The 26,743-nt window shown below is 36.5% G+C and overlaps 2 protein-coding genes across 2 annotated transcripts in view; both read right to left on the bottom strand.

Annotated features, from left to right (window-relative positions):
• Positions 1-26,743, bottom strand: part of LOC142353246 (uncharacterized) — a 534,761-nt gene that overhangs the window by 123,104 nt on the left and 384,914 nt on the right. The window lies entirely within an intron of this gene.
• Positions 7,158-9,445, bottom strand: LOC142352842 (tRNA endonuclease ANKZF1-like). The gene has a single exon (XM_075404994.1). The coding sequence runs from the start codon at positions 9,119-9,121 to the stop codon at positions 7,247-7,249; it is 1,875 nt and encodes a 624-aa protein (XP_075261109.1). The 5' UTR covers positions 9,122-9,445; the 3' UTR covers positions 7,158-7,246.

Below are 26,743 nucleotides of genomic sequence, written 5' to 3'. Positions count from 1 at the left end.
GTGATGTTAACAACCATTCCAATACCATTAAAAACTATGCAGTAACCTATTATCAAAGCCATGAGGATATTCGTTGGCCCTAGGCGAAGAAACCTAAATAGCAAAAATTTCAAAACTTGAAAAATAGCAAGTTTTTAATTAAAAAATTGCTAAAATTTGTGATATCAAAATGTTGAAAACCATTCCATAGCGAAAAAGATGTTTCAGTTACATATTATCAAACTCTAGGTTTCCTGGCTCCTGGTGCTCGAAAAGAGTTAAAAATGATAAAAGTTAAAAGATTTTTAAAAAAATGCAAGTTGGTAAAATTCGTGACTTTAAAAACCATTCCACTAGCACTAGAAAATATGCAGTAACCTATTGTCAAGCCCTAGAGGAAGTTCCTTAACAACCAAGGCTAAAAAAACTCAAAAATAAACAAAAATTAAAACTGAAAAAAATTGTAAAAATTAGTATGAAATTGACTGTTTTTTGGATCATAAAAAGTAATTATGTCTTGCAAAAGACTTTTATCAGCATTTACAAACTAGTTCAACAAAAAATCCGAAAAATGACAAAACCGCAAAAAATTGAAGCCTTTTGGTCTCAAAAACTCCTCAAAATGACCTTTTAACCTTGAATTACGGCGTTTCCATTAGCTTCACCTACACTTGAAGGACAACTAAACGCGTCTAAGGAACTCTGATGAAACTTGATGCCCGCTGAGCTTTACCTGTTTATCCCCTTTTGAATGCTCAAAGTCATTAAAAGAGGTGTGAAAACATCTTACAAAATTAAAAAGACAACACAAATACAATCCAATTCTTGGATTGTAAAAAACCACGATATCCCCAATAATAGCCGCTATCGCTTCGCGGCCATTAATATGTGTCTGAATGTACTAATTAAATGTAATAATTGAATGTACTAATTAAATTAGATATAACCTAACCTAAAAGTTTCCGATGTCTTCATTTTGACGAATTCAATTTTCTGGTTTGCAGTATTTTGATTACCAATAAACTCAAATGCTCGCCTTCTTTACTTAAAACCATAGTGAAATTGCGATAATTTTAAGCTGTATACGTTAACCAAACGATTCGAAGACTTACAACTCGACTGAAAGAATACATCAAATTTCTGCACCTTATAAGAACCATCTTGGTGACTGCCATCAACTAGAAACTGACTGGTAACAGAATGTGAAGAGTTGTGATTCCGTTTCACTCTTAAGAGAGCTTATTGATCCAGATTCCGTCAACATTTTATAAAAGTTTTTTATAAAACCTTTTATTGTCAAAAAACTTAAAAATTCGTCCTGAAATTTTAAAATAGAAATTGTTGCATAATCGCTTATATTTGTACCATATTAATATTCAGCTTTTTCTCAGCTCTCCACAAAACCTTTTTGATTCTCCTGTTGATTTATTCGAAAAAAAGACTGATATGGTGGGGCCAATTTTGCACAAATAAATAACTGATTTGATTCATGAAAAAAAAACATTTGATGTCTCCCATTGATAAAATGATCGTTTAAAGACAATAACGAAAGAGAAAAATCCGGCCTGAAAACCCTGATTTTCAAGAAAAAAGACTTTAAAGCCTGCCTGATCACAATTAATGAATTTCTAGAAAGATTATGAAAATGTACGTCACGCAGACTCCAAGATGCCACAAGAAGTGTCGTGTAGCTTTTAATGTTCCATCAATTTTCTCAAGCTTGCCAAAAAAAATTGATTTGATAGAGAAAATGGTCCTTTCAGATTCAGTCAGATACTTCAATTCTCTATGAACAATCAATTTGGAGCAGATTCAACAAAAGCGTTTTGAGTAAGTTGATCAAATATCTAAGAAACTCTCGCAAAAAAACTCGAAACAACTATACTTTAAAGAATAAAAAGTTATTTAATCAAAACGCAAAGATGCGTTCTCGATCATCGTACAGCAATACCATCAATTACACTTTTGAACAGCAAATTTTGTATGACAACTAGAAACCGATGAACATTCCTATCGACAACAATAAACTTCTGACTGAAAGTCCAATTGCTAAGCAAGGATTACTATAATATTCGAGCAGATAGTTCCATCAACGTAACTGTACTCCTTTTAATTTACCTCTACATTTTCAAAAAAATGGAGTGTAGTATTTGATAGCTTTACAAAAACAGGCTCAAAAGAGCTGTTAAATTCAGGGAACACTGGAGACGATCAGCTTATAAAAATCTCATTTCAAACGCGAGTAAATTCAGTGAAGAATAATTTTTGAGATGTGACACAAAATAAGATGTGATAGATTTAATCAAACTGTCGTGAAGAAATTTATAAAATCATTTGGAGATTGACTTGGTGCTAAGTTTATACCTTCAAATAAGAACCAGGTAGCTTTCGCTAAAATATTGATAAACCATTCTTGTCCTACCAAAAATATATCGACAAGTACAAGAATTACAACAAAAAGTGTAACAACACAATCCGGCCGACATTTATCAGTGGTCTAAATTTGCCTGCTTACTAAATTTGAGACAATTAATGAATAACATTGAAATACAGAAAAAGAAAACATTATTTTTGAATAAAAATCACATAATGAAAGATTGAGATCCAAATTTTTTAAAGCTTACTTGTCTTTTATTAATTCGGAAAAACAGAATTGATAAAATATGCCTACGTTGCGGTTTTCAAGTACATTTTTATTTTCTGTTTTATCTTGTTTTTTATTTCAAGAACTGCATATTTCTTACGTGCAACCAGAGAAACGAGTAGTTTCAATCAAAATTATGCTTCATGATCCAACATGTTTTCAATATGGGGGAAATATATTTGCGAGGCTGGCTTTTTTTCTTCAGTTAAATTTTTACCATTTGTTTAGGCATCGTAGAGAAAAAACACCATTTTGTAGCCCTCAGATCGCGCTAAAAATTAAAATGAAAACAAACGGGAAAACGGAGTAAAATAAGTTAGGTTAAAGGAGTTTTATTGTCACGAGTAATTTTTGACAGTTTCCAGCATAAAAGTAACGATTTTAACTATTTGTTCAAAATTTTTGAAAAAGAAAATACGTTTTTTTTTAAAAAATGATTCAAAAAATTTCCGTCTCTCTGTTTTATTTCGACCCAAAAACTATTGTCAGATAAACTGTTTCTCTGTATCGAAGATTTTTTGGAATATAGAAGACTTCAGTCAATTTAGAGCTCTCAAAACAGCAAAAATTACCTTTGAAAATGAATAACTGACACTGAGTTGTGGTTGCAAACAATTCGTCTCATTTCATCACAACTACCCGTTGCAGAAGCCAATTTCCAAAACCACGGAGACGTTAAAAAACCGATTTCAGGCCCTGATCATCAAAACAACCAAACTCATTATTATAGTTGAAATAGGTGTATTCCTTATGTTGTCAGGACACATCGTTCGAACTAAGCTCCTCTATTATAATGCAATACAGATGAATGAGAGGTAGAGTTTATTGATCGACAGTTTAAAAAACAAATGTTCATAATTTTATTGAAAACCATAAGAAAAATTTTTTCACTCTGTATTTTGAAATTGCTCTTCGAATTGATCTTTCCCGGACTGGGCGTTTCTGTAAACTGAAAAACTAAATCGCTTATCGATTGTAAATTCCTAAGAACATTCAAAAACTTTTGTTCAATGTTCAGTGCCAAAACTACAATTACCGATAAAATTGCTTGAACTAGTCCACGCCTGGTTTTTTTAGAGAAGAACGAAGCAGGCCTAACTGAACGTAACCAACCTTGAGTTGCCAAAAAGAAATAAAATCTAAAATGTTTTTGTTGGAATTGGGGTTTATAATTGTTTCATTGTTTGTTCTTATAAAGTGTGGTGTGCGTGTGTGTGTTTGAATGGTTCGTTCGACTGTGTCTTTCAAATTATATCATTTATTGTTCCGGCCCCTCTTGACAGGGGGAAGGAACAATACACTCAAATGGTTTTTTATGTGGTATCATTAAAAATCCCGTCCAGCGCAGACAATGAAACTAAAAAGATTTATTTGAATTTCGTTTTTCGTTTTCTAGGGCGAGTTTTCATGGTTTAAATTATTGTAAATATTAGACCGACTTGGGTTATTTTTATTCAAATTTTCCGGAAGTGTTGCCTAAAATTTCATTAGTTTTGCTAAAATATGAAAAAATCGTTAGCAATAGAACTGTTGACTTTATTTCCCAAGACAAAAAGGTAATAATGACTATTTTGATTCCATTTTTTCCGCTATAAATTTGCTAAATATAGCAAAATTCAGCTTTTTTCAAAGAAAATAGCCCGAAATAAGATTCTGTGGTCCACTCTGATTAAATTTGCCGGGAATACACACCCAAAATCAATTAATCAATTAAAACAATCTTTGTCAACTACAAAGGGAGCTAGTCCTACTCCACCTTCCATTGAGAGTAGTCAGCAATTCAAATTTTCGCATTTTTTGTTAACCTTACGTTTTGATTATCAAAACAGCAGCATTTATTTTAACTTTTAACTAACAAATTATCTAGATCTATAATATTTGAAACAATTGAGTGCTCATAAAAGACGAACGGCCATAGCAAGCCTGGCTTTGGTCCAACCTTGGAATGTTACAATCCAAAAGTAATTCGGATTGTAATCAGTTGGCCTTTTTTTTCAAAAAAATTTGATCTTTTTTATATTAATAAAAGAGCAGATCAAATCAAAGCTCACTAATGATAGCTCCAAATAGCTTTGTAAGCAGTTCCAAATAAATGTATCCAGTTTCTATACACGAAATAAAATGGTCGTGTTGACTTTTCAAAATGTTTTAAAAAATAGCTTATAGAACTTTGCCACTACTTTTCTCTTACTTTGGTCAACTTGTAGCTTAGTGTCAGCAGAAAAAGAATGCTTCTTCTTCCTATTCTTTCTACTGAATTAAATTTTAAAATTCTTTGTGTTCTGCGTTAAACTATGGTTTTCTGGCTTTGATACTACTAGATTTCACAATTTTTATTTTAGCTTTTAGGCATTGGCCCATTTTTCACGTTTTTTCTCTTTGTCACATTTTTGACAGTTCACGTATTACATTATTGGCTTTCAAAAAGGCACAATTGAACACATAAAACTCTTTAAAGACATAGGTTATGGTTTTAACGGCTTCAACACCCCTTACTCGAAGAACTCGTTTGAATATTTTACATTTGTCTTTAACTGTCGTTTTTACTTTGTCTTTTAGTCGAATGAAATTTCCTGCAAAATGACAGATCTTATTGGCTTTTTATGTTATGGAGGAATAAATTAGCCTGTATTCTGATTTGAGTAGATAGCTGGTGGCCATAATGACTTCATTTGCTTTCAACTATAAAATTTTCGAACTTTTGCTTTCAAATATAAAATTTTTGAACGCATTTTTTATCTTTTTGTCTATTTATTACATAGTTTCGTTAAATACACGTCATAACATTATTGTCATCCAGGGAAGATGCAAGTATACAGCATCAATTGTTTTTATTAAAGAATGTTTTTATTAAACATCAACTGTTTTTATGAATTTACTGGCTTCGACAGGGTTTTTTCGAAAAAAAGAAAATTAATTTTTGATTTTTGACGATATTTGATGTTCTTTTAGTAGACGTTAGATTATATTCTGATTAATTACAGGTCTCAAGCGCTTCCTTTAGACGAACAGATGAAAACATTTATTTATTTTTGTAGCTAATTGCTTTCATGACTTTGAAAAAAATTGTTTTCGAAAAAACAAGTATTACTTAATTTTGGCCTTTCTCTTTATTGTCTACCTGTTATCTATTCTCATTAATGAGAGGTCCTATACCACATTTTTGGCGTCCGAGGAGGGCTCAAGTGAACATATTTAGAGGCGCCAGTTGCGACAGCGGTTTCTCGCAAGTTTTATTTGAATTTTCGTTTGTTATCTTTTTGTTTTTGTTCTTTTTGTAACCGCAAAAAAGAATAATGACCAGTCTTATTGCCCTCCTATAGAGGCGTATGTGATCATAAGAATGTTGGATGTTTTCAATTGCTATTAATGGTTTTCATTACTTTGAAACTGTTTTTAAAAATATTTGCTGTTTTTCGTTCTTTTTTGGCTAATTGATACCGAGCCTTGTTATGGAGTGGTCCCATATCCTTTCTAGTAAAGTACAAGTAATTTTGTTTAGTTTCAGTTTTATCCGAAGCTATTTTGGCTTTGTTAAGTTTTTTCTTTAAATGGACACAAAGTTTTGGATGTAATTAATGTTTGTCGTCATTGTTGTTTGTCTTGACTTGGTTTCTTAGTAATGGCTGATCTCATCAATCTAATGCGGCATTTTTTATTCCACTGAGTTATTTGCGTTGGAGGTGATCTTTTTGTTCGCATACATTTTTTTGAAAAGTACTTGAATTTTTGGGATTCTCTATCTGTTCATTTGGTAGACAATTAAGCCAATAAAGTGGATGAGCGGGGTCAAAACTTTATGTGCAAAAGCACATTACCGAGCCTCCTTGTGTCTTTCAAGAATATGCTACCGAATTTTTGTTTTCGTCTGCCGAAAAAAGACCGCAAATTTTTTGGTTCAAACAGTGCAAGTAATTTTCTCAAATGCATATGAGTTGCTTTCGGATACTCCCAACGGTTTCTCTGACAAAGTTAATGATTGTTTTAGCAATTTTGAGAATTAAGTTTGAAGATACTGTGCTACGCACAGACTCGCACGAGCCATCTTGTTCGTTTGTTCAGAAAAATATATATAGGATTTCATAAAATCAACTTTAAATTTTTAGAAAAGCTACATTTTTTGCAGCGGTGAGCATAGCGTGCCTGAAAGGGGACAATAAGTTCACTAAGGGGCTTGAACTTGCGTTATTAGACCAAGAGACCACTATTAGAATTTGAAGTGAAAAATAAAACTATTTTTCTGGCACTTTACAATTTACTTGCAAGTAGTAACCGATCGCCAATTGAGTTCAGCTGTCTCAGAATGTGATAAAATTTAGATTACACCACTCAAAAAATTAATCAAAAAGTCAAAAAACAGTCAGACAAAAATTTTACAAAAAGACACGCGGCTACACTAAGTGCTTCCAGCTTTGTTCGAGAGCAAATAAAGTTCGAGTATGACCATTTGTTGATTTTAATAAGTTATAGTTTTCTAAATCTCCGCGCAATACCGTGTATGAGCTAAACCGCAATACCGTGTATAAACTAAACATTAACCAAAAAAATTGAATATAATTTCATCAGCACCAAATAGTAACATTCATAGAATTCGAATTCATTGAAACGTTATTATAACAAATGCTATTGTTTTGAATTATTTGATGCTTTTCTGTGCACGTGCACACAATCAGTCGAACAAAAAGAATTATCACTATATTTGAAAGGAATCAAGCTTTCAATATTTTTTCCACATAGAAAACATCTCAAAGCGTAATTACTCGCCGAATTGCCACCCAGTCGTCTCTCGGCAGCTAAGGCTCTTTTTTCGCGGTCACTTAATTGGAGAAACTCTTGCTTTTGATTTTGCTCAATTTTCTCAATTTCAGCAGCGTCTTTTACAACTTTGGCAGTTTCTTTTCTTCTTTGTTTGTTCTCTTTTCGTTTTTGAGCCAATTTCTCAGCTCTGCTTTTCTCATCTTCTTCATTCAGAGGTTCAGGCACTCCAGCTACTGGGTAATTGTACTTATCCGGATATTTTGCTCTAAAGCGCCTGAACACATTTCGGGCATTTTTCTGAGACACCAACTGGCAGGGCGCTTTGTTTTTACCATTTTTCTCCGTTAAATCAAACCCATTTTCAAGAAGCGTCTCAATAAATCTGGAATCGTTACTCAATGAAAAGAAATGAAGACATGAGTCCCCATTTAGAAATTTAAGTTCTCTCAAATCTTCAATGTTTTTCAAAACAAACTCGAAGCACTCGTTGGTATCGCTTGTGTACAAATCTTTGACACGTTGTAGCATATCATTTTCAACTTCTTCAGGCGTTTGTTGGGGTGATTCTCGTTGCGATTCCTGAATTTGAGATTGCTCTTTGTCAAATTCGTCTTTAACCTCTTTATCTGAATCTATAACAGGTTCTATATTCTCAACACAATGTAAAACATTTTCACAGCTATGTTTCTCTTTGAACTTCTTCGAGGGTGACATGGGCTTCTTCTTAAGCTTACTTTCAACGTACTCCGCTTTGTTTAACTCTGTAATCTGTGTCAGGTTGTGAAAAACCCGCTTAAGCTCTGAAAATGTTGGTCTCCGGGTTGGAAAAGGTATATTACGCACTCTTTCGTCTTGCTTGGATAGAATTGGATTTTTACCTCCAAAAAACACAGAACTATTTTCGGTCGAAGTTTTGATGAAAATCAAGTTTGCATCAACCAAATGCTTGGACCAGGATTTGAGCAATTCTGTGATGTCCTCTTTTAAACTGGCTTCGCAGTGCCTTCTTAAGTTGGCACCGGCCGATTTTGCTTTACTTCCTCGATTATCGTTTGAAGATTGAGAGGTTCCTTGTTTTGCCCGGACAACGTATTTATGGAAAGTTTTATGCACAATAGCTGTTTCGTTTTCAAACACCGCTGCCGCGAAATGTCCACTAGATAACATGACAACTACAGTTCGAATAACTTCTCGCATAAATAATGTTTTCAAGCGATGCATCAAAGCATCAGTTGACGAGATCTGTTCTTTTCGTCTCACCACTAGACATTTGTGAATAGACAAAACGGTATCGGTACTTCGGGCAGTCAAATGAAGTTTCATTTGATAATTTATTGGAATATTATCTGTCACCGACAAAGACGTACAATTATCGGATAATTCGTGATCGGATGATTCTGAATCACTTCCCGAAATACTGGAAGAGTCCGCATTCGCAATAACTGTGGACACGAAGTAATCTTCGCTTACAGGTTCTTGAAATTTCAGAAGCCTCTTCAAGTTGTACCCATGCCAATCGCTTTTGTAATGCAAAATCTGTTCTGCTCTGTCACTGAAATTAAAGGGGCAGGAAGAGCATTTGCCCGTCAAAGGAACATCATCAAGCTCATCATTGCGTTGTACATCAGTTTCTGGCTTCTCGGCTTCTTGAGTTGATAGACATTTGAATATCTCAATTACGGGGAGTTGTTCTTTGAAGCTTTTATGGAAAATTGAAAAAGGAATCTTCTTTGGAGCCATATTTTGCAAAAAAAAACGCTAATTATTTGTGATGTTTTTTAAATCAGCCCAAAAAAGCAAGCAAAATAATTTCACACAGAAAGCGAGCTACTCTCGCAGCAAAATGAAAGTACGCAATTATCGTAACATTAAACAGAACTGCAATTATATTTACTACAATGACGCAATGTTGACGACATGCAGGTTTCTAAAAATAGAATGACGATGATCTCAATGTACGCTTTACTTAAGCTGCGTAAAAGCTTGAATAAGGCGCGCGCGGTTGAGACAACCTAAGCCTTCAATGTCAGAACTTCTCATTAGCATTTGAAGGTATCATGAACGCGCCTGCATTTACGAATTCTGGAAAAATAAAAACAGAGGACAGTTCTTTTACATATAACATGCCCCATAACTGAGCCCACAATAAGTTGGAGAATCTTGGCCTAATATTTACACTGTTACTACTACTACTAATAAAGTAAAAAGGGCTAACACAAAACCCAATTAAAAGCATACAGACTTCTACATATATTATTTAAGGCAGAAATAGTGGAAAGTTCAATATTATTCTTTCAGGTATTATTTTTTTAAAAAATTCAAATCATTTTCAGATAATTATTTTAAAAAAAGAATAGCTTAAGCCGCGCAGGACAATCCAATGGACGAGTAATGATCCCCTACTATGAGACATCACTGAACCTCATATAAATTAAGACAAGCCACTATAACTCTTTAGAGCTGCGACATGAGAATTGAATTTCTTCATAAACTGAGACATCACTCCATCGTATATAATTTCAAAGACAAGGTACTATAACTGTTTAGAGCTGCGTCATGAAAAGTACATAACAATTTATAAACTAAATTGTTATGAAACTAGTCCCCGCTCCCGCACTATGGCACTAAATAGGTTCAGATAAACATGATTCACGGGGCAGCCGAGGTGGCCCCCTTACCTTTCTGATGGTTCCTATTATTATTATAGCAAGTTCGTTACACCACGCACTACAAACAAGAGACCGTCAACTACAAAAAAAGCAGATGTGTGTCACACGTATGTAAGAAAAAGGTGTACTAAAAACCTTGGGTTTCAAGGTCAAAGATTTAGTTTAAATTTTAATTTATTACTTGATTAATGACTGACACAATCTTGATAGGTGTCGACAGCTTGAAATAGACAAAGCTCGGGCTTCGAGCAACACTAACAATTGTGACATATCAGTATTTAATTGGTTAATTTACCACGGTGATAGAACCCATATTTGGTACGGACAAAACTGAGGATAAAACTCATTCACTGAACAATAAACCTACCTTCAGAGTTAATCTCTCAATTAGATCTTCATTTATTTGAAACCATTCTCTTCTGCTTTTATCTACTTATTAATTAACCCTCAATCCTTGTATTTTAAACAAGTACCACGCTCAATTCCAAAGATAATACATATTGCGCACGGGCGGCTTCTATAGTGGCGACAGAAATGGGATTTTTTCACAACTCGTTTGTCTAAATGGAATTTTTGTCACAACTCGGCATGCAACATTTTTTTCACAACTCAGTTGTGTAAATAAAAACGAAAATGAGTTGTCTTGAGTTCAAGACCAAAAAAATGAGTTGTGCATGCAACCGAGTTGTGCATGCAACCCGCTGTACCCAACTGCTGTGAAATTAGAAGACGGCAGTTTTCAACAATATGGAGAAACGCTGAAGAAAGTCAATCGTGAGATATATCAGTGGTCGATGAATAATAACTTAAATGTAAGTGATGAAAACCTGCATCGCAGCCTTTTCTCCATATCAGACGTAACACAGAGTCAAATTGCTCGCACAATTCGCCATAATAGTAACAGAATTATCAGTCGGGAAGCATTCCGATATTCGGATGGAAAATGCAGTCATGAAAATTTTAATCTTTGGAACGCTCAGTTCCAAAAACAATTTTTTCTAACAAATGAAATAACAATTTTTCGTAGCTTAAAAACTGAAAGCTTATACGTTTGGTTAAAAGCTAAGGATATTGCTGTGTCATTCTTAACAGTCTACCTCATACTCCAAGTTGTGAAAAATTTTCCAAAATTGTTCATCTATCTAGGAATAGTCATTAATGGAGCCTCCTGGCAGCAACTGTTGCGGAATATCGACCCTGTAACGGGAACACGTATGTATAATCAACTACTCATAATTAATTAATGAGCGCCGAGAACAAAAGATAATGATTGAAAAGAAAGAGTCCTTGAAAGAGTCGGTTGTGTAAAAAAAACGAAAATGAGTTGTCTTGAGTTCAAGACCAAAAAAAATGAAAATGACTTGTCTTGAGTTCAGGACGGAAAAATATGAAAATAACTTGTCTTGAGTTCAAGACCAAAAAAAAGAAAAAATGAAAAAGAGTTGTGTTGAGGTCAAGAGCAATAAAAATAAGGGAAAAGTCTTGAGATCAAAACTGAAAATTTTGAGAAACTTTAGAAGCAAAAATGGTTTCTTTTAAACATAGCAGGCAGTGAGACCCCACAAATTGGTGAATATGTGCAATATATGCCAGAGTTGTGGAAAATTTTTTCGGAGATTTCCCCGGGAGTGTACAGAGTGGAATCTTGTCCGTCACGGACTCAGAAGGTGTCTACACTAGAATTTCTGGCACCCGCCAATATTTGGTCCCGTGCTCTGCAGACTGAAGTGGAACTGCAAAACCAGTGCGCGCAGTTAGAGAAATTGAAGAGTACAAGCTCTTTACTCCAGAAGAATCTTGTCGAGCTTCGACAAAAACTAGACAAACATTGCGACAAAGCCAAAGAGTCAACGAGAGAAGCATTGGAAAATTGAGCGCCGAGTGTGAGGCGCTAAGAGATAACCTAAAGGCGGCGGCAGCTAGATATGCCGAACAAGAGCAGTCAATCGACTTACTTAAGCAGAAGTTTGCCGATCTAAAAGTCAATACTAATAAAAAGAGCGAAGCCATGGAGAAAATGGAGAAAGAGAATGACCAATTCAGGTCAGAACTTCAGCAGTTGGAAAACTATAACCAGTACTTGGCGAGTGAGTGCCGAAGGAAACACACTATAATTGATAGACAAAAGCTTTGTTTGAGGAACGAGAAAGCCAAAACAAAGGCCACAGAAAAGTGTTTATTCGAGATTTGGAATAAAAATCTATTGAATCGGCCTGCGACCTTGTACGAGATTTTGTTGGTAAAAAGTTCTGCTTCAAAAGATCAGATCAAAAAACACTCACAAAATGAGCTTGTTGACGCACCCTGATGCTGGTTGAGATGAGGAGTTTTTCAAGACCATTAATTATCCATACCAAATACTGATGAACGATGGGGCGCGAGAAGCGTACAACACTTTCGGGCTGGACGAGGCAGAGAAAGTCATGAATGAAGAAAATTGATACCTAATTTTTTAAAATGAAAAGTACAAATTTTTGTATTTTAAAACGTTCATGCATCAAGAGCTGTAAAATTTGTTTGCTTTCATGCAAGTGACTGGCACACTCTATTTCTATTAATAGGGGGGCAGTGTGAGTGTCACACGTATGTAAGAAAAAGGTGTATTAAAAACCTTGGGTTTCAAGGTCAAAGATTTAGTTAAATTTTAATTTATTACTTGATTAATGACTGACACAACCTTGATAGGTGTCGACAGCTTGAAATAGACAAAGTTCGGGCCTTGAGCAACACTAACAATTGTGACATATCAGTAACTAATTGGTTAATTTACCACGGTGATAGAACCCATATTTGGTACGGACAAAACTGAGGATAAAACTCATTCATTGAACAATAAACCTACCTTCAGAGTTAATCACTCAATTAGATCTTCATTTATTGAAACCATTCTCTTCTGCTTTTATCTACCTATTAAATAACCCTCAATCCTTGTATTTTAAACAAGTACCACGCTCAATTCCAAAGATAATACATATTGCGCACGGGCGGCTGCTATAGTGGCGACAGAAATGGGATTTTTTCACAACTCGTTTGTCTAAATGGAATTTTTTTCACAACTCGGCATGCAACATTTTTTTCACAACTCAGTTGTGTAAATAAAAACGAAAATGAGTTGTCTTGAGTTCAAGACCAAAAAAAATTAAAATGAGTTGTCTTGAGTTCAAGACCAAGAAAATGAGTTGTGCACGCAACCGAGTTGTGCATGCAACCCGCTGTACCCAAATGCTGTGAAATTAGAAGACGGCAGTTTTCAACAATATGGAAAAACGCTGAAGAAAATCAATCATGAGATATATCAGTGGTCGATGAATAACAACTTAAATGTAAGTGATGAAAACCTGCATCGCAGCCTTTTCTCCATATCAGACGTAACACAGAGTCAAATTGCTCGAACAATTCGCCATTATAGTAAAAGGATTATCAGTCGGGAAGCATTCCGAGATTCGGATGGAAAATGCAGTCATGAAAATTTTTATCTTTGGAACGCTCAGTTCCAAAAACAATTTTTTCTAACAAATGAAATAACAATTTTTCGTAGCTTAAAAACTGAAAGCTTATACGTTTGGTTAAAAGCTAAGGATATTGCTGTGTCATTCTTAACAGTCTACCTCATACTCCAAGTTGTGAAAAATTTTCCTATATTGTTCATCTATATAGGAATAGTCGTTAATGGAGCCTCCTGGCAACAACTGTTGCGGAATCTCGACCCTGTAACGGGAACACGTATGTATAATCAACTACTCATAATTAATTAATGATCGCCGAGAACAAAAGATAATGTTTGAAAAGAAAGAGTCCATGAAAGAGTCGGTTGTGTAAAAAAAACGAAAATGAGTTGTCTTGAGTTCTAGACCAAAAAAAATGAAAATGACTTGTCTTGCGATCAGGACGGAAAAAAATGAAAATGACTTGTCTTGAGTTCAAGACCAAAATAAAGAAAAAATGAAAAAGAATTGTGTTGAGGTCAAGAGCAATAAAAATAAGGGAAAAGTCTTGAGATCAAGACTGAAAATATTGAGAAACTTTAGAAGCAAAAATGGTTTCTTTTAAACATAGCAGGCAGTGAGACCCCACAAATTGGTGAATATGTGCACTATATGCCAGAGTTGTCGAAAATTATTTCGGAGATTTCCCCGGGAGTGTACAGAGTGGAATCTTGTCCGTCACGGACTTGGAAGGTGTCTACACTAGAACTTCTGGCACCCGCCAATATTTGGTCCCGAGCTCTGCAGACTGAAGTGGAACTGCAAAACCAGTGCGCGCAGTTAGAGAAATTGAAGAGTACAAGCTCTTTACTCCAGAAGAATCTGGTCTAGCTTCAACAAAAACTAGACAAACGTTGCGACAAAGCCAAAGAGTCAACAAGAGAAGCATTGGAAAATTGAGCGCCGAGTGTGAGGCGCTAAGAGATAACCTAAAGGCGGCGGCAGCTAGATATGCCGAACAAGAGCAGTCAATCGACTTACTTAAGCAGAAGTTTGCCGATCTAAAAGTCAATACTAATAAAAAGAGCGAAGCCATGGAGAAAATGGAGAAAGAGAATGACCAATTCAGGTCAGAACTTCAGCAGTTGGAAAACTATAACCAGTAATTGGCGAGTGAGTGCCGTAGGAAACACACTATATTTGATAGACAAAAGCTTTGTTTGAGGAACGAGAAAGCCAAAACAAAGGCCACAGAAAATTGTTTATTCGAGATTTGGAATAAAAATCTATTGAATCGGCCTGCGACCTTGTACGAGATTTTGTTGGTAAAAAGTTCTGCTTCAAAAGATCAGATCAAAAAACACTATCACAAAATGAGCTTGTTGACGCACCCTGATGCTGGTTGAGATGAGGAGTTTTTCAAGACCATTAATTAAGCATACCAAATACTGATGAACGATGGGTCGCGAGAAGCGTACAACACTTTCGGGCTGGACGAGGCAGAGAAAGTCATGAATGAAGAACACTGATACCTAATTTTTTTAAATGAAAAGTACAAATTTTTGTATTTTAGAACGTTCATGCATCAAGAGCTGTAAAATTTGTTTGATTTCATGTGAGTGACTGGCACACTATATTCTTATTGAGAGGGGGCAGTGTGAGTGTCACACGTATGTAAGAAAAATGTGTACCAAAAACCTTGGGTTTCAAGGTAAAAAATTTAGTTTAAATTTTAATTTCTTACTTGATTAATGACTGACACAATCTTGATAGGTGTCGACAGCTTGAAATAGACAAAGCTCGGGCTTCGAGCAACACTAACAATTGTGACATATCAGTATTTAATTGGTTAATTTACCACGGTGATAGAACCCATATTTGGTACGGACAAAACTGAGGATAAAACTCATTCATTGAACAATAAACCTAACTTCAAAGTTAATAACTCAATTAGATCTTCATTTATTTGAAAACATTCTCTTCTGCTTTTATCTACTTATTAATTAAACTTCAATCGTTGTATTTTAAACAAGTACTACGCTCAATTACAAAAGATAATACATATTGCGCACGGGCAGCTGCTATACAGAGACACTATCAGCAAACGTCTACAGTGACACTGGTATTTGTCTACATCCACTTGCAAGAAACCCAAAGAAATTGCTAAAAAACATCATAAAAGATTTCGATTACGGACAAGAATTTATTGTGTGGCACGAAGTTATAAACAAAACTATTACAGATCATCCTTTTGACCCCCGAACTCCCCTGTCATCTGCTCAAATGCTAAAGGAAATTCGGGCTTTGAAACAAATAGTAAGTGTTGTGCATTGCGATCGAGAGGGTGCACCCGATATACAGTCCGAGCTGAAAACTCTGAACATACCGGTTGTCAACGTTATCAAGGATCTCATATCTAACAGTAAACAAAAAGACAGCTCATAGAACAACGAGAAACAACGAGCTTCACCAACAACATTCCTTAGAACTTCACAGTCTCGAAATTGTTATCAATAACGGTTTCGACCTCAATATACTCTTAAAGAAACGAAAGAAACGAAACGAACAAACAACAACGAAAAACGGTACGACAGAATCAGGAAGAAACTCAGGACATTGAATAATTTATAGTAAGTTTTTGTGAAAAGACTGGATTTAAAAGTCCAGGCTTTGTATCGACTCTCCTTCTGTTGTTAAGAGACTGGATTTAGTCGTCCAGCATTATCTGTCCTTCTGTTCCTTGAGTCTCGCTTTATTTATCCCCCCTTAACAATGACAAAAAGTTGCAATACGTGTAAAAAAGTGATAAATCAAATTTGGCCAAGGTACATATGCGTCGCCGGTAATTTTTATATGCACTTCGAGCAAAGTTGTTCTGGACTTACGCAAGTTGCACTTAATGGTCTCAAAGAAGCGGGTCAACCGGCAATGCTTCTCTGTGTAAAATGTCTGACTAATAATGAAAGAGACAACTTCATAAAATCCAAAGCCAAATCCAAAGCCGAGAGCTTTGTCCCCACTACGAATGAAATTAATGATGTGTTGAAACAAATAGAAGTCACAACCCAAAAAACGGAGCTAAAACGACTTGGTAAATTCAGCAACACCAGGAAAAAATCACGTACACTACTTCTGACGCTTATGACTGAACATGATGCCAGATTAGTTTTAGAGAAAGCCCACGAAAAAAGAACAGTTCTAATTGAGAAAGGTGTGTTCATTTCACCAGCCTATTCAAAAGAAGACACAATTAAAAAATTTTGTGTCTTAAAAAATGAAGAGAACTACTTGAGGAAAATGTTCCCCGCGATAAACTGAAACATTCGAAACTTCGAGTTGTTTATTGATGGCAAGAAAGTAGATTTAGGAGATAACCATAAAGGATGGTGACTAGGTTTCATCAATAATCTTCTAATTAATACAAAAAGCCTAGCAAGCTTGGCAAAAAGATCGAAATTTGCTAATGCAGTAATGCTCAATGACTACAACATTGTTTTTGCTTGCGAAACATGGTTAAACGACAACATTTCATCATCTGAACTACTCTTAGACAGCTACACCATATATAGATGAGACAGAAAACAAGATGCGGAAATCAAAAATCACGGAGGGGCAATGATTGCCATCAAAAACAGCCTAGCATTTGAACAATTGATTACTGACCAACCCGACTGTTCACTCACCTGCAGACCAGAATTTAACAAACTCAGCTTTTCAATTCTGTGTTCTACAACCCCTCGAAAGGAAGTGGGTACAGATACACACAAGAGGACTTTGGAACACTTCTGTCAGCCCTACCAAAAAACAGCACAGCAAAAATCAGTGGAGATCTTAACTTTCCGAACACAAACTGGAACAACTTCTCAAGTGAGGACACTGACGAACAGGAAGTACTAGACCTCTTTGAAAACAACTTTTTCAGCAAAGTGTTGGTTTTAACACCCAAGAAAACAACATACTGGACGTTGACTTCTATAGAAATCATTACTTGCACTCCGCTCTTGACAAAAATTCACAAAAAGATTTAACTTCTCAGATCATAAGGCAATCAGTCTTCTAGTTGAGTGCCTTCATACAGAAATGAAACCAAATTTGAGAACTTTTCGAAGTTTTGGAGGAGCCGGTTACTCGGAAGTAAGCGAAATGATCAAAACTGCTGACTTCAAACCAATGTGTTACACAAACATAAAAACATGTGCGAAGAGATTTACGACTTTTTCGACAAGGTAGCACAAGCAACGATTCCCAAAAGCACCAGGCATAAGCAATCTCTACCACCTTGGATTACACCAATTACCTTCAATTTAATGAAAAACTTGATCACTCAGCAAAAACTCGTAGCAAACAAACCAACGTCATATCGGAAAAACATCGTAAGGAAATGTCAAAACGTTGTGATAGTGGCCGCAGAAATAGATCGGTGTAATTATCAAGAAAAATTAATGAGCAACAGAGACACCAGTGTGATCTCCAAACTTCTCAAAAGTCTTAATAAGTCACCAAACATCCCAATAGTTCTAATTTATGGTGGAAGATCAGCATCCAACAATGAAGACAAAGTAAACTTGCTAAAAGACTTATTTCATTCTGTCTACACTGCTAAACATTCCTTTAGCATAGAAGACATCAATTCTACGAACCCAACTTTAACAAACTTCAGTATATCAAAGCAAAAAATTAATCGAATACAATCGGAACTCGACATCACTGAGACTAGAGGCCCTAACGGGTACCCCTATCTTCTAACAAAACAGCGAAACCAATGACTGATGTCTTATACCTAGTCTTCAAGAACAAAAAGCGCTTGAGAAAAATTCCCCGCCAGTGGAAAACTGCATCAGTCACCCCTATTAATAAGCAGGGCAACAGGAGGCTGGTCACGAATTATCGTCCGGTTTCTCTACTGAATATCGACGGTAAAGTTTTCGAAAAATGCATGTACGAGACGCTATATGAACACTTTGAAAAACACTTGAGCAAGCATCAGCGTGGTTTTGTTCGAGGTAGATCTGTAATTTACAAATATGCTTTCCTTCCTTCAAAAAATTTACGAGGCAATGGACAAGAACAAAAGTGACAACGAAAGTTACCTTCTACTCTGACTTCTCAAAAACTTTCGACAAAGTACCGCATAAAAAATTACTCATCAAAGTTGGTCTAATTGGTGTGGGTGGATGCTTCCTCGAAGTTTTGGTTGACTATCTCCACAGTAGAAGACAATTCGTCTGAGCTGATAACACATGCTCAAGGATTCTTGAAATCACAAGTGGCGTCCCCAAGGATCTCTTCTTGGACCCCTTCTGTTCTGCATACACATCAACAACCTCCCAGTTGTCCTAAGATTTAGCGATCCATACCTGTTTGCCGATGACCTGAAGATTCTCTCAATAGGATACAGTGACACCAAATTCCAGGAAGACATAAATGCAGTACAAAACTGGGTAGCGACAAACAAAACGGAATTTGCAGTCAACAAGTGTGCAATACTAAACATAAGATAGCCGGAAAAAGATTTTGAACTCTTAAATCAAAATTTGAACTCTCTGCAAGCGGTCAAGGACCTTGGTATAAACGTCAGTGATAAACTGATTTGGTCGGCTCATATAAATGCTAGACTCAAAAAAGCAAACAGAGTCCTTTACTTGATAAGGAGGAACGTCGCCTATGCCGTAAAACCTTTCATGAAACTGGGATTATACAAATCGTTGGTTCTGCTAGTCTTGTTATGCGGAATCAAATGTACCACGCCCTCAAAATTTGATTGAGGCAATCTTGAAAAACTCCAGCGGAAAACATTGAGGTGGATAACAGGACAAATTGAGCCCTACAAGAATCAACTGAGGCTTTTGAGAATCAACTGAGGCTTGCCATTACCAATGTACATGCAGATGAAAGATCTCCTTACTCTCTCAAAGCTTACTCAAGAAGGAGGAGACGATATTGAAATACCTGAAAAAAAACAAACTTTGAGGAAGATCCACAGAATTGTACACGCTCAGAAAAGTAAGGCTCGAAGAGGCGCGAAATGAATTCGTTTCAAAAACTGCATACTAGCAAACCGAATCGACAATGAAACAAATTTTATGGAACCGCGAGGACTGAAAAACCGAATAAAAACTTGATGTGGATTTTTGTTAAAAAATCGTTCATCACTCAAAATATGTGCACGTGGCAACTGTGTTGCGATTGTCACCGATGCAGAAATTTACGGACAACTCTCTAAAAGCAAGAGTCAATGATCAGAACGACCCATCAACAAGCAGACGTAAATTCCCAACAACAACAACAACAACAAATGAACCGTCAAGGTCAGTTGGCCGTTTGGAACCACGGCACCATCTGAGGCATATGATAGCGCTGCACAGGAAAGCAAAACTTATTCTTGTGCGTATGTATGTTATTGCGTCCGAGATGATTCATCTTTTTTCAATAATTTTATTCCCTAGTTGTTTTATAGTGCGCGCTGTGGACGGCTCATCAGAACGCTGAGATCATAGCCCTCTAACTATGACCTATTAGCAACTACAAGACAAGCAAGGATTCGTGGTCACATCAGTTTGTGAGTGCGTTAGCAAATCAATCAGAAAAAATGGTGAAGTGATTGGGACAAAATCTCGCGATCCACCGTTCATAACAGGAATTGATGTCTCCTGAATAGGTTTGTTGATTATAATATTTAGAGACTAGCAAGCTCTGCAACAAAAAATGGTCCCGTGGAAAGCCGCATACAAAGACAAAGGAAATATTGTATTGCTGCAAAATTCATTTGAGAGCAACAAATAGGTTCTAGTGAGACCGAAGAACTTTTAGGCAATAATGATCCAAAAAAAGTCTCTCCGCTTTTGCAAATACTCTCTAATGAAAAATTATTTTAAACGCAATAATTATGTGTCAAATATTGATTGGACTGTCAACGGAGTTAGACTCCAGGCAACAATAGGGCTGGTCATCATATTGCTCGGGCAAATGATTTCGACGAGTAAGGCACCGACTTAAGAAATTTTTTTAAACTATAGTTCATGAGGGATACATTACAACAGGGAAGAAGTAAATTAAGAAACAAGGAAGCATCAGAAGAGAAAAAATCAAGCATCGATGACGAAGGTAAAAACAGTGGATTTATAGCATAGGTCATTGAATTAAGCTGAATCAAATCGCTACTTTTAGACTTGTCTCGTAAATTTATTTATACAAATTAGAGGTAGTCAAGTACAGTAAGAACAAAAATAGTGAAAGGCGAGTGAACAAATGGCCTCGCTTTAATTCAGCAAAAATCCAAAATTTCAGATAACGAATTAGTCTCAAATTACAGGTTTTTCGATGATGTCTCCTTAACCACTAATGCTAGTAAGATAAACTTCCACAGGATGATGAACGTTAACTAGGCCTATTGTCTGATGTAAAAACAAATGACTCTTGTTAAACTGCGTTGGTGCGGCTCCCTTTTGTATTTTATACCTAATCTTAATACAAGGGCAAAAATTTCAATGTTGAATAACTCTGTAAGTAATGACTCAAAACTGCGCAAATTCGGCAGTACACAACACTGTCATACAAGTAATCAAAAGAAAGAGAATTGCACTGAATTGGTTGTATGATCTTCGAGAACTAGCACAACAATTTTCACCTCAGATTTGAATATTCTGAGTTAATTTAATGAACAACTTTTGTTTCTCAATTGGCCTCAATAACACGAATTTCAAACTTGGCTAGGTTTCATTAAATCCAGCAAGAGCAAATGACTATGTGCTTTGCACAAAATTTCTCTTACTTAGAAACTTCGTTCCTCAGAAGGAAATCTTTGAGAAAATAAAAGTTAATTCCCTTTTCAATTTAAGTCAAAGTAAGTCAAAGTAGAGTGTGTTAAATCAAAGAAGAGTTAAGACTGTACAATCACTAATATGATCTACAGAAACAAGACACAGTAACAAGTAATTTACCGCTCAAGAAAGTGTGCTTCAATACGCACTATGTGTCAAATACTGATTGGACTGTCAACGGAGTTAGACTCCAGGCAACAATAGGGCTGGTCATCATATTGCTCGGGCAAATGAATTCGACGAGTAAGGCACCGACTTAAGAAATTTTTATAAACTATAGTTCATGAGGGATACATTACAACAGGGAAGAAGTAAATCAAGAAACAAGGAAGCATCAGAAGAGAAAAAATCAAGTATCGTTGACGAAGGTAAAAACAGTGGATTTATAGCATAGGTCATTGAATTAAGCTGAATCAAATCGCTACTTTTAGACTTGTCTCGTAAATTTATTTATACAAATTAGAGGTAGTCAAGTACAGTAAGAACAAAAATAGTGAAAGGCGAGTGAACTATGCACCGTGCAGCCTTCCTCCTTCAACAATTGCCGAGACAGAAAAATTGGAGGGTGTGTATGAATTCTTGAGGGCTCTACATCCCCTGAGGCAAAAAAGGCAGCTTCAAAAGAGTGCAAAAATGACCTTGGTTTGGATTAAGTAGATGGTATATTGGCATTGTTCGTTTTTCTTGCCAACTGTTTTTTCAAGACTTTGCAGGCAGAACCCAGAGGATTGAATGAGCTCTTCTCAACTCCGCTGATGAATTTCTCATATTTTGGTATTTTGTTTTTTTAAGCTGCTCGCGCTATGAGTAGGCAGGTATGATGAATTTTGGGCTTGAATATGCGAGGGGATTGAAAATTTTGAGAACGATAAAAGTCCTAGAAAATCGAGTTTCCCAGAGTCAATTCACTTTGATGTCCAGTCTAGAGTCGTAATCTGTGTTTGTGTGCTTCGTCTGGAAAAAATTTGCCTTGAAGCGAACGAAAAGTAGGCTCTGTTTCTGTAACGGCTGCTCTACTTTCAAAGTCAAGGAAAACTTTACACAGTCCAGTTCGTTTAAGTTGTTTCAAATCTGTCCGGATATTGTGTTTTTGCAGTTAACTTTTGTGAACTGTATTATCCTCTATGCTGTAGAATGCCGTTGCATTACTTTATACTTAATATTTTCCAATAACTGCTTGTTCAGCTTTGACGAATAACAAATGGCCTCGCTTTAATTCAGCAAAAATCCAAAATTTCAGATAACGAATTAGTCTCAAATTACAGGTTTTTCGATGATATCTCCTTAACCACTAATGCTAGTAAGATAAACTTCTACAGGATGATGAACGTTAGCTAGGCCTATTGTCTGATGTAAAATCAAATGACTCTTGTTAAACTGCGTTGGTGCGGCTCCCTTTTGCATTTTATACCTAATCTTAATACAAGGGCAAAAATTTCAATGTTGAATAACTCTGTAAGTAATGATTCAAAACTGCGCAAATTTGGCAGTACACAACACTGTCATACAAGTAATCAAAAGAAAGAGAAATGCACTGAATTGGTTGAATGATCTTCGAGAAATAGCACAACAATTTTCACCTCAGATTTGAATATTCTGAGTTAATTTAATGAACAACTTTTGTTTCTCAATTGGCCTCAATAACACGAATTTCAAACTAGGCTAGGCTTCATTAAATCCAGTAAGAGCAACTGACTATGTGCTTTGCACAAAGTTTCTCTTACTTAGAAACTTCGTTCCTCAGAAGGAAATCTTTGAGAAAATAAAAGTTAATTCCCTTTTCAAGTTAAGTCAAAGTAAGTCAAAGTAGAGTGTGTTAAACCAAAGAAGAGTTAAGACTGTACAATCACTAATATGATCTACAGAAACAAGACACAGTAACAAGTAATTTACCGCTCAAGAAAGTGTGCTTCAATACGCACTGTATGTCAGATCAGTAACACCAAATTAACAAATTTCTTATGAATTTTGGTAATTTTTCAAGCTCCTTTTATGCCGCTAGTCACGTGGATTTACATGTCAAATTCAACTGTTGATTGGTTGTAGATAATAATGTCGACAGAAAGTGAACACTTTTCCTTAACGTCACTTTTTCAATGTAAATTTGATGTCATGGGAAGTCTGTTAACCATGTAGATGTTTTGTCGAATATTCTGTATCAATAAGAGGTTGATTCGCAGTCCAATCGCAAAGAATCCGATGCAATACTGTTAAGTCGTAGTACTGTTTTGCTGGCAGTTGAGGTAGTTTGAGTTTCACTTCATGTATGACAATTGTGTACTAATAATAATTGCTAAATTTAAATTTTGAAGAAATTGAACAAATCTGCATGGCTTCGATAGAATGTAGCATTAAATTTATGCGATTCTAGCTCTGAGGCTTGAAATGGCCTTGAAGCGCGATTCAATTTGTTAATTAAGTTAGTAAGCTCAGCCGCCACATCTCCGGCCCTGTTTTCTATCCCGCAAACATCTTTCCCAGGTAGCACTGGGGCGAGCATGACTACTGGTCTCTTGTACACTCCGTCTTTCGTTAGAACTATCGCTGATCGAATCACACCGTCAGACCCACCGATAGTCTTCGTAACTCGGCCGAGGATGTAATATCCCCGTTAATCACTGTCTTCGATCAACCAAACGAGATCGTCTTCTTTAAGGGTTTCGTTCGACGTAGATCGCCATTTTTGTCAATTATTCAGAGTTGGCAGATTTTATTTACGAAATCTGTCCCATTTGAGATTTGCGTAGGCTTGAGTTTGTCGAAAGAGTTTTCGGTGATCCACAAATTCTTCTGCGCAAGGTAGATAGGGTAAGCAAACGTTCCTGTTGCCAAGCAAGAGTTGATTGGGGGCCAATGCTTCTAAATCATTAACATCTGAACTGACTGGAGTCAACAGTCTTGCGTTCAAAGTCTGCTCAACAATACACATCGTTGTTGAAAGAACGTCCTCGGTGACTGATCTGTTCCCCAACACTGCATATAATGCTTTCTCGCAACTTTTCATCAACCGTTCCTATACTCCACCAAAATGAGGTGCTGCTGGTGGGTTGAACTTCCATCTGATTCCTCGTTGAATTAGCTGTTCTTCGATCCCTTCTTTGTTCCATGCCGCAAATTACTCTGCAAACTCTCTTTCAGATCCAACAAAGTTTGTCCCGTTGTCACTGATGATTGTACTTGTTCTGCCTCTTCAAGCAATAAGTCTCATTATTGCATTGAGTCAACTATCGGTGTCCAACTTGGGTACCACCTCTTTTTGCACCGCTCTCATAGTTAGACATGTGAAATAACAACACCATCGCTTTTCGTTTCTTCTTCCAATCTTCACAATGAAAAAACCAAAGTAAACTCCAAAATTTGTAAAGGCTGTTGAAGCATTTAACCGCTCTTCGGGTAGATCGGCCATTACTTGTGCTATCGTTTCTCTTCTGCTGGTTCTGCAGGTAACACACTTGTTCATGATTGGTCTTAAGGCGTTCCGTATTCCTAGGATCCACATCTTCTGCTGAACAATGTTTCTGACATGCTCAGTGCCTTCATGTCGATTGTCCTTGTGCTGGTCTCGCTAGAAAAATTCAACCTCATGATGTTTCCAATGTAGCAAAATTGGATGCTTTGCAGTAAAGTCCTTTTGACTTTTGCCTATTTTGCCTTTGGCTCGAATAAGTCCTTCTTCATCTAGGAAGGGGGAGAATTGTAGAATTTTGCTGCCTTTTGGAATTTATTTTTCAGCTTTCATAGATTTCACCTCTTCACCACACTGTTAATGCTGTAGTAAATCGAAGATTGCTGCTTTTTCTCTTTCTTCAATGCTGATTACGTTGTGTTGCTGGTTTGAGTTTGTTCAATGTTCGATGTACGTATGTCATTCTGTTCACTAGTCTGCTGAAGTTACTGAAGCGTTACCACTAAATAACAACCTTCCTCTTTTCAAACTGTATCATGATCACTGATGAGGGTATATTCTCTTCATCTGATGCAAAGATTAGGTTCACTTGCTCTCGCCATTCACGTTCTGGTTGTTTCAACCAGGCCGGCCCAGTGAGCAACTCACTTCTCTTGAGTTCTTCAATGTTGATTGCTCTAGTTCCAATACTCGCTGGGTTGTTTATACCGCTCACATGTTTCCACTGTGAAACATCAGTTGTATATAGTATCTCAGCTACTCGATTGGCCACAAACACTTGTTGTTTACGATGGGAACTGTGTATCCACTGCAATACCGTAGTTGAGTCTGACCAAAAACTGCAACTATTTATCTTCATTTCATGTTCCTTGACTATCTGTTTTTTGAATCTCACTGCCATGACTGCCGCTTGCAATTCCAATCGCGGTATTGAATGATGCCTCATCGGTGCCACTCTGCATTTTCCAACAACAAAGACTAAGTCAGCTGAGTAATCTTTTGGCTGTGAACGTAGACAGGCCACTGCACACATCGTGTCTTCAGATGCGTCAGCAAACACATGAAGTTCGGTTTTGTCCCTCCCTCTGTTGAAGTACCTTCTATCGATGCTTGTTTCAGCTACAATTGGAAAATGTTCTTTCCATTTCAGGAAATCTTCTTCTTCACCAGGCTCCACTTCGCTATCCCAATGTTGTCCATTCTTAGTCCAGATGCCTTTCAGAAGTCGTCTCATGTGAACTCTGAACGGAGCAAACAATCCGATTGGGTCGAATACTGAAGATACCAATGACAAAATCTTCCTCTGAGTTATAGGTGCTTCAACTTCCTTGTTTGTACCTCTGCATACTTGAAGACTGTCATCAATAACGGTCCATTGTAGTCCTAGCACTGAGGATTCTTCTGTATTGGGGTATTGAGTTCCACTTCGACTTGTTTCGTGTTGCTGATTGATTTGAAGTCTTCTGGGATTGCTTTGGTAACTGCATCGTTGTTGCTTATCCACTTCTTCAGTTCAAACCCATGTCGTGAGAGAAGAGGTTGTAGTTGATTGAAGACTTCAGTTGTTTCTTCCTGGGTTTCTACTGATTTGATGAAATCATCCATGTAGAAGTTGTTTTGTATCGCTTTTGTTGCTATTGGATAATATTCTTCGTTGTCCAGTCTCACTCGCTTGAGAGCATAGTTTGCACAAGTTGAAGAACTCTTAGCTCCAAGTACGTGAAGCTGGTATTCATATATTTGAACAGGTTCGTCAGTCCTTGTACGCCATAAGAACCTCAAGCAATCTATCCTGTTCGGAAACTTGCACTTGTAGAAAAATCGATTCGATGTCAGCTCTCAGGGCTATTGGTCCTTCACGGGATCTGAATATTGTTCCAATCAGCCCATGTAACAGATCACGTCCTGCTAGTAGCTTATCATTTAGGCATACTTCTTGGTACTTTGAAGCAGCATTGCAAACACGTCTTACTTTGCCAGGCTTGTTCGGGTTTAGCACTTGTTGGTGTGGCAAATACCATGCTTTCCCGAAGGTGCCTTTC

This window comes from Convolutriloba macropyga, chromosome 14 (assembly GCF_964194025.1).
Source record: "Convolutriloba macropyga chromosome 14, txConMacr16.3, whole genome shotgun sequence".
In the NCBI taxonomy this organism is placed as follows: Eukaryota; Metazoa; Xenacoelomorpha; order Acoela; family Convolutidae; genus Convolutriloba; species Convolutriloba macropyga.
This window is presented reverse-complemented; position numbering and strand designations above follow the sequence as displayed.

What these genes read in the sequence shown, in the direction of transcription:
- LOC142352842 (XM_075404994.1), bottom strand. Translation starts at nt 9,121, where the DNA reads ATGGCTCCAAAGAAGATTCCTTTTTCAATTTTCCATAAAAGCTTCAAA.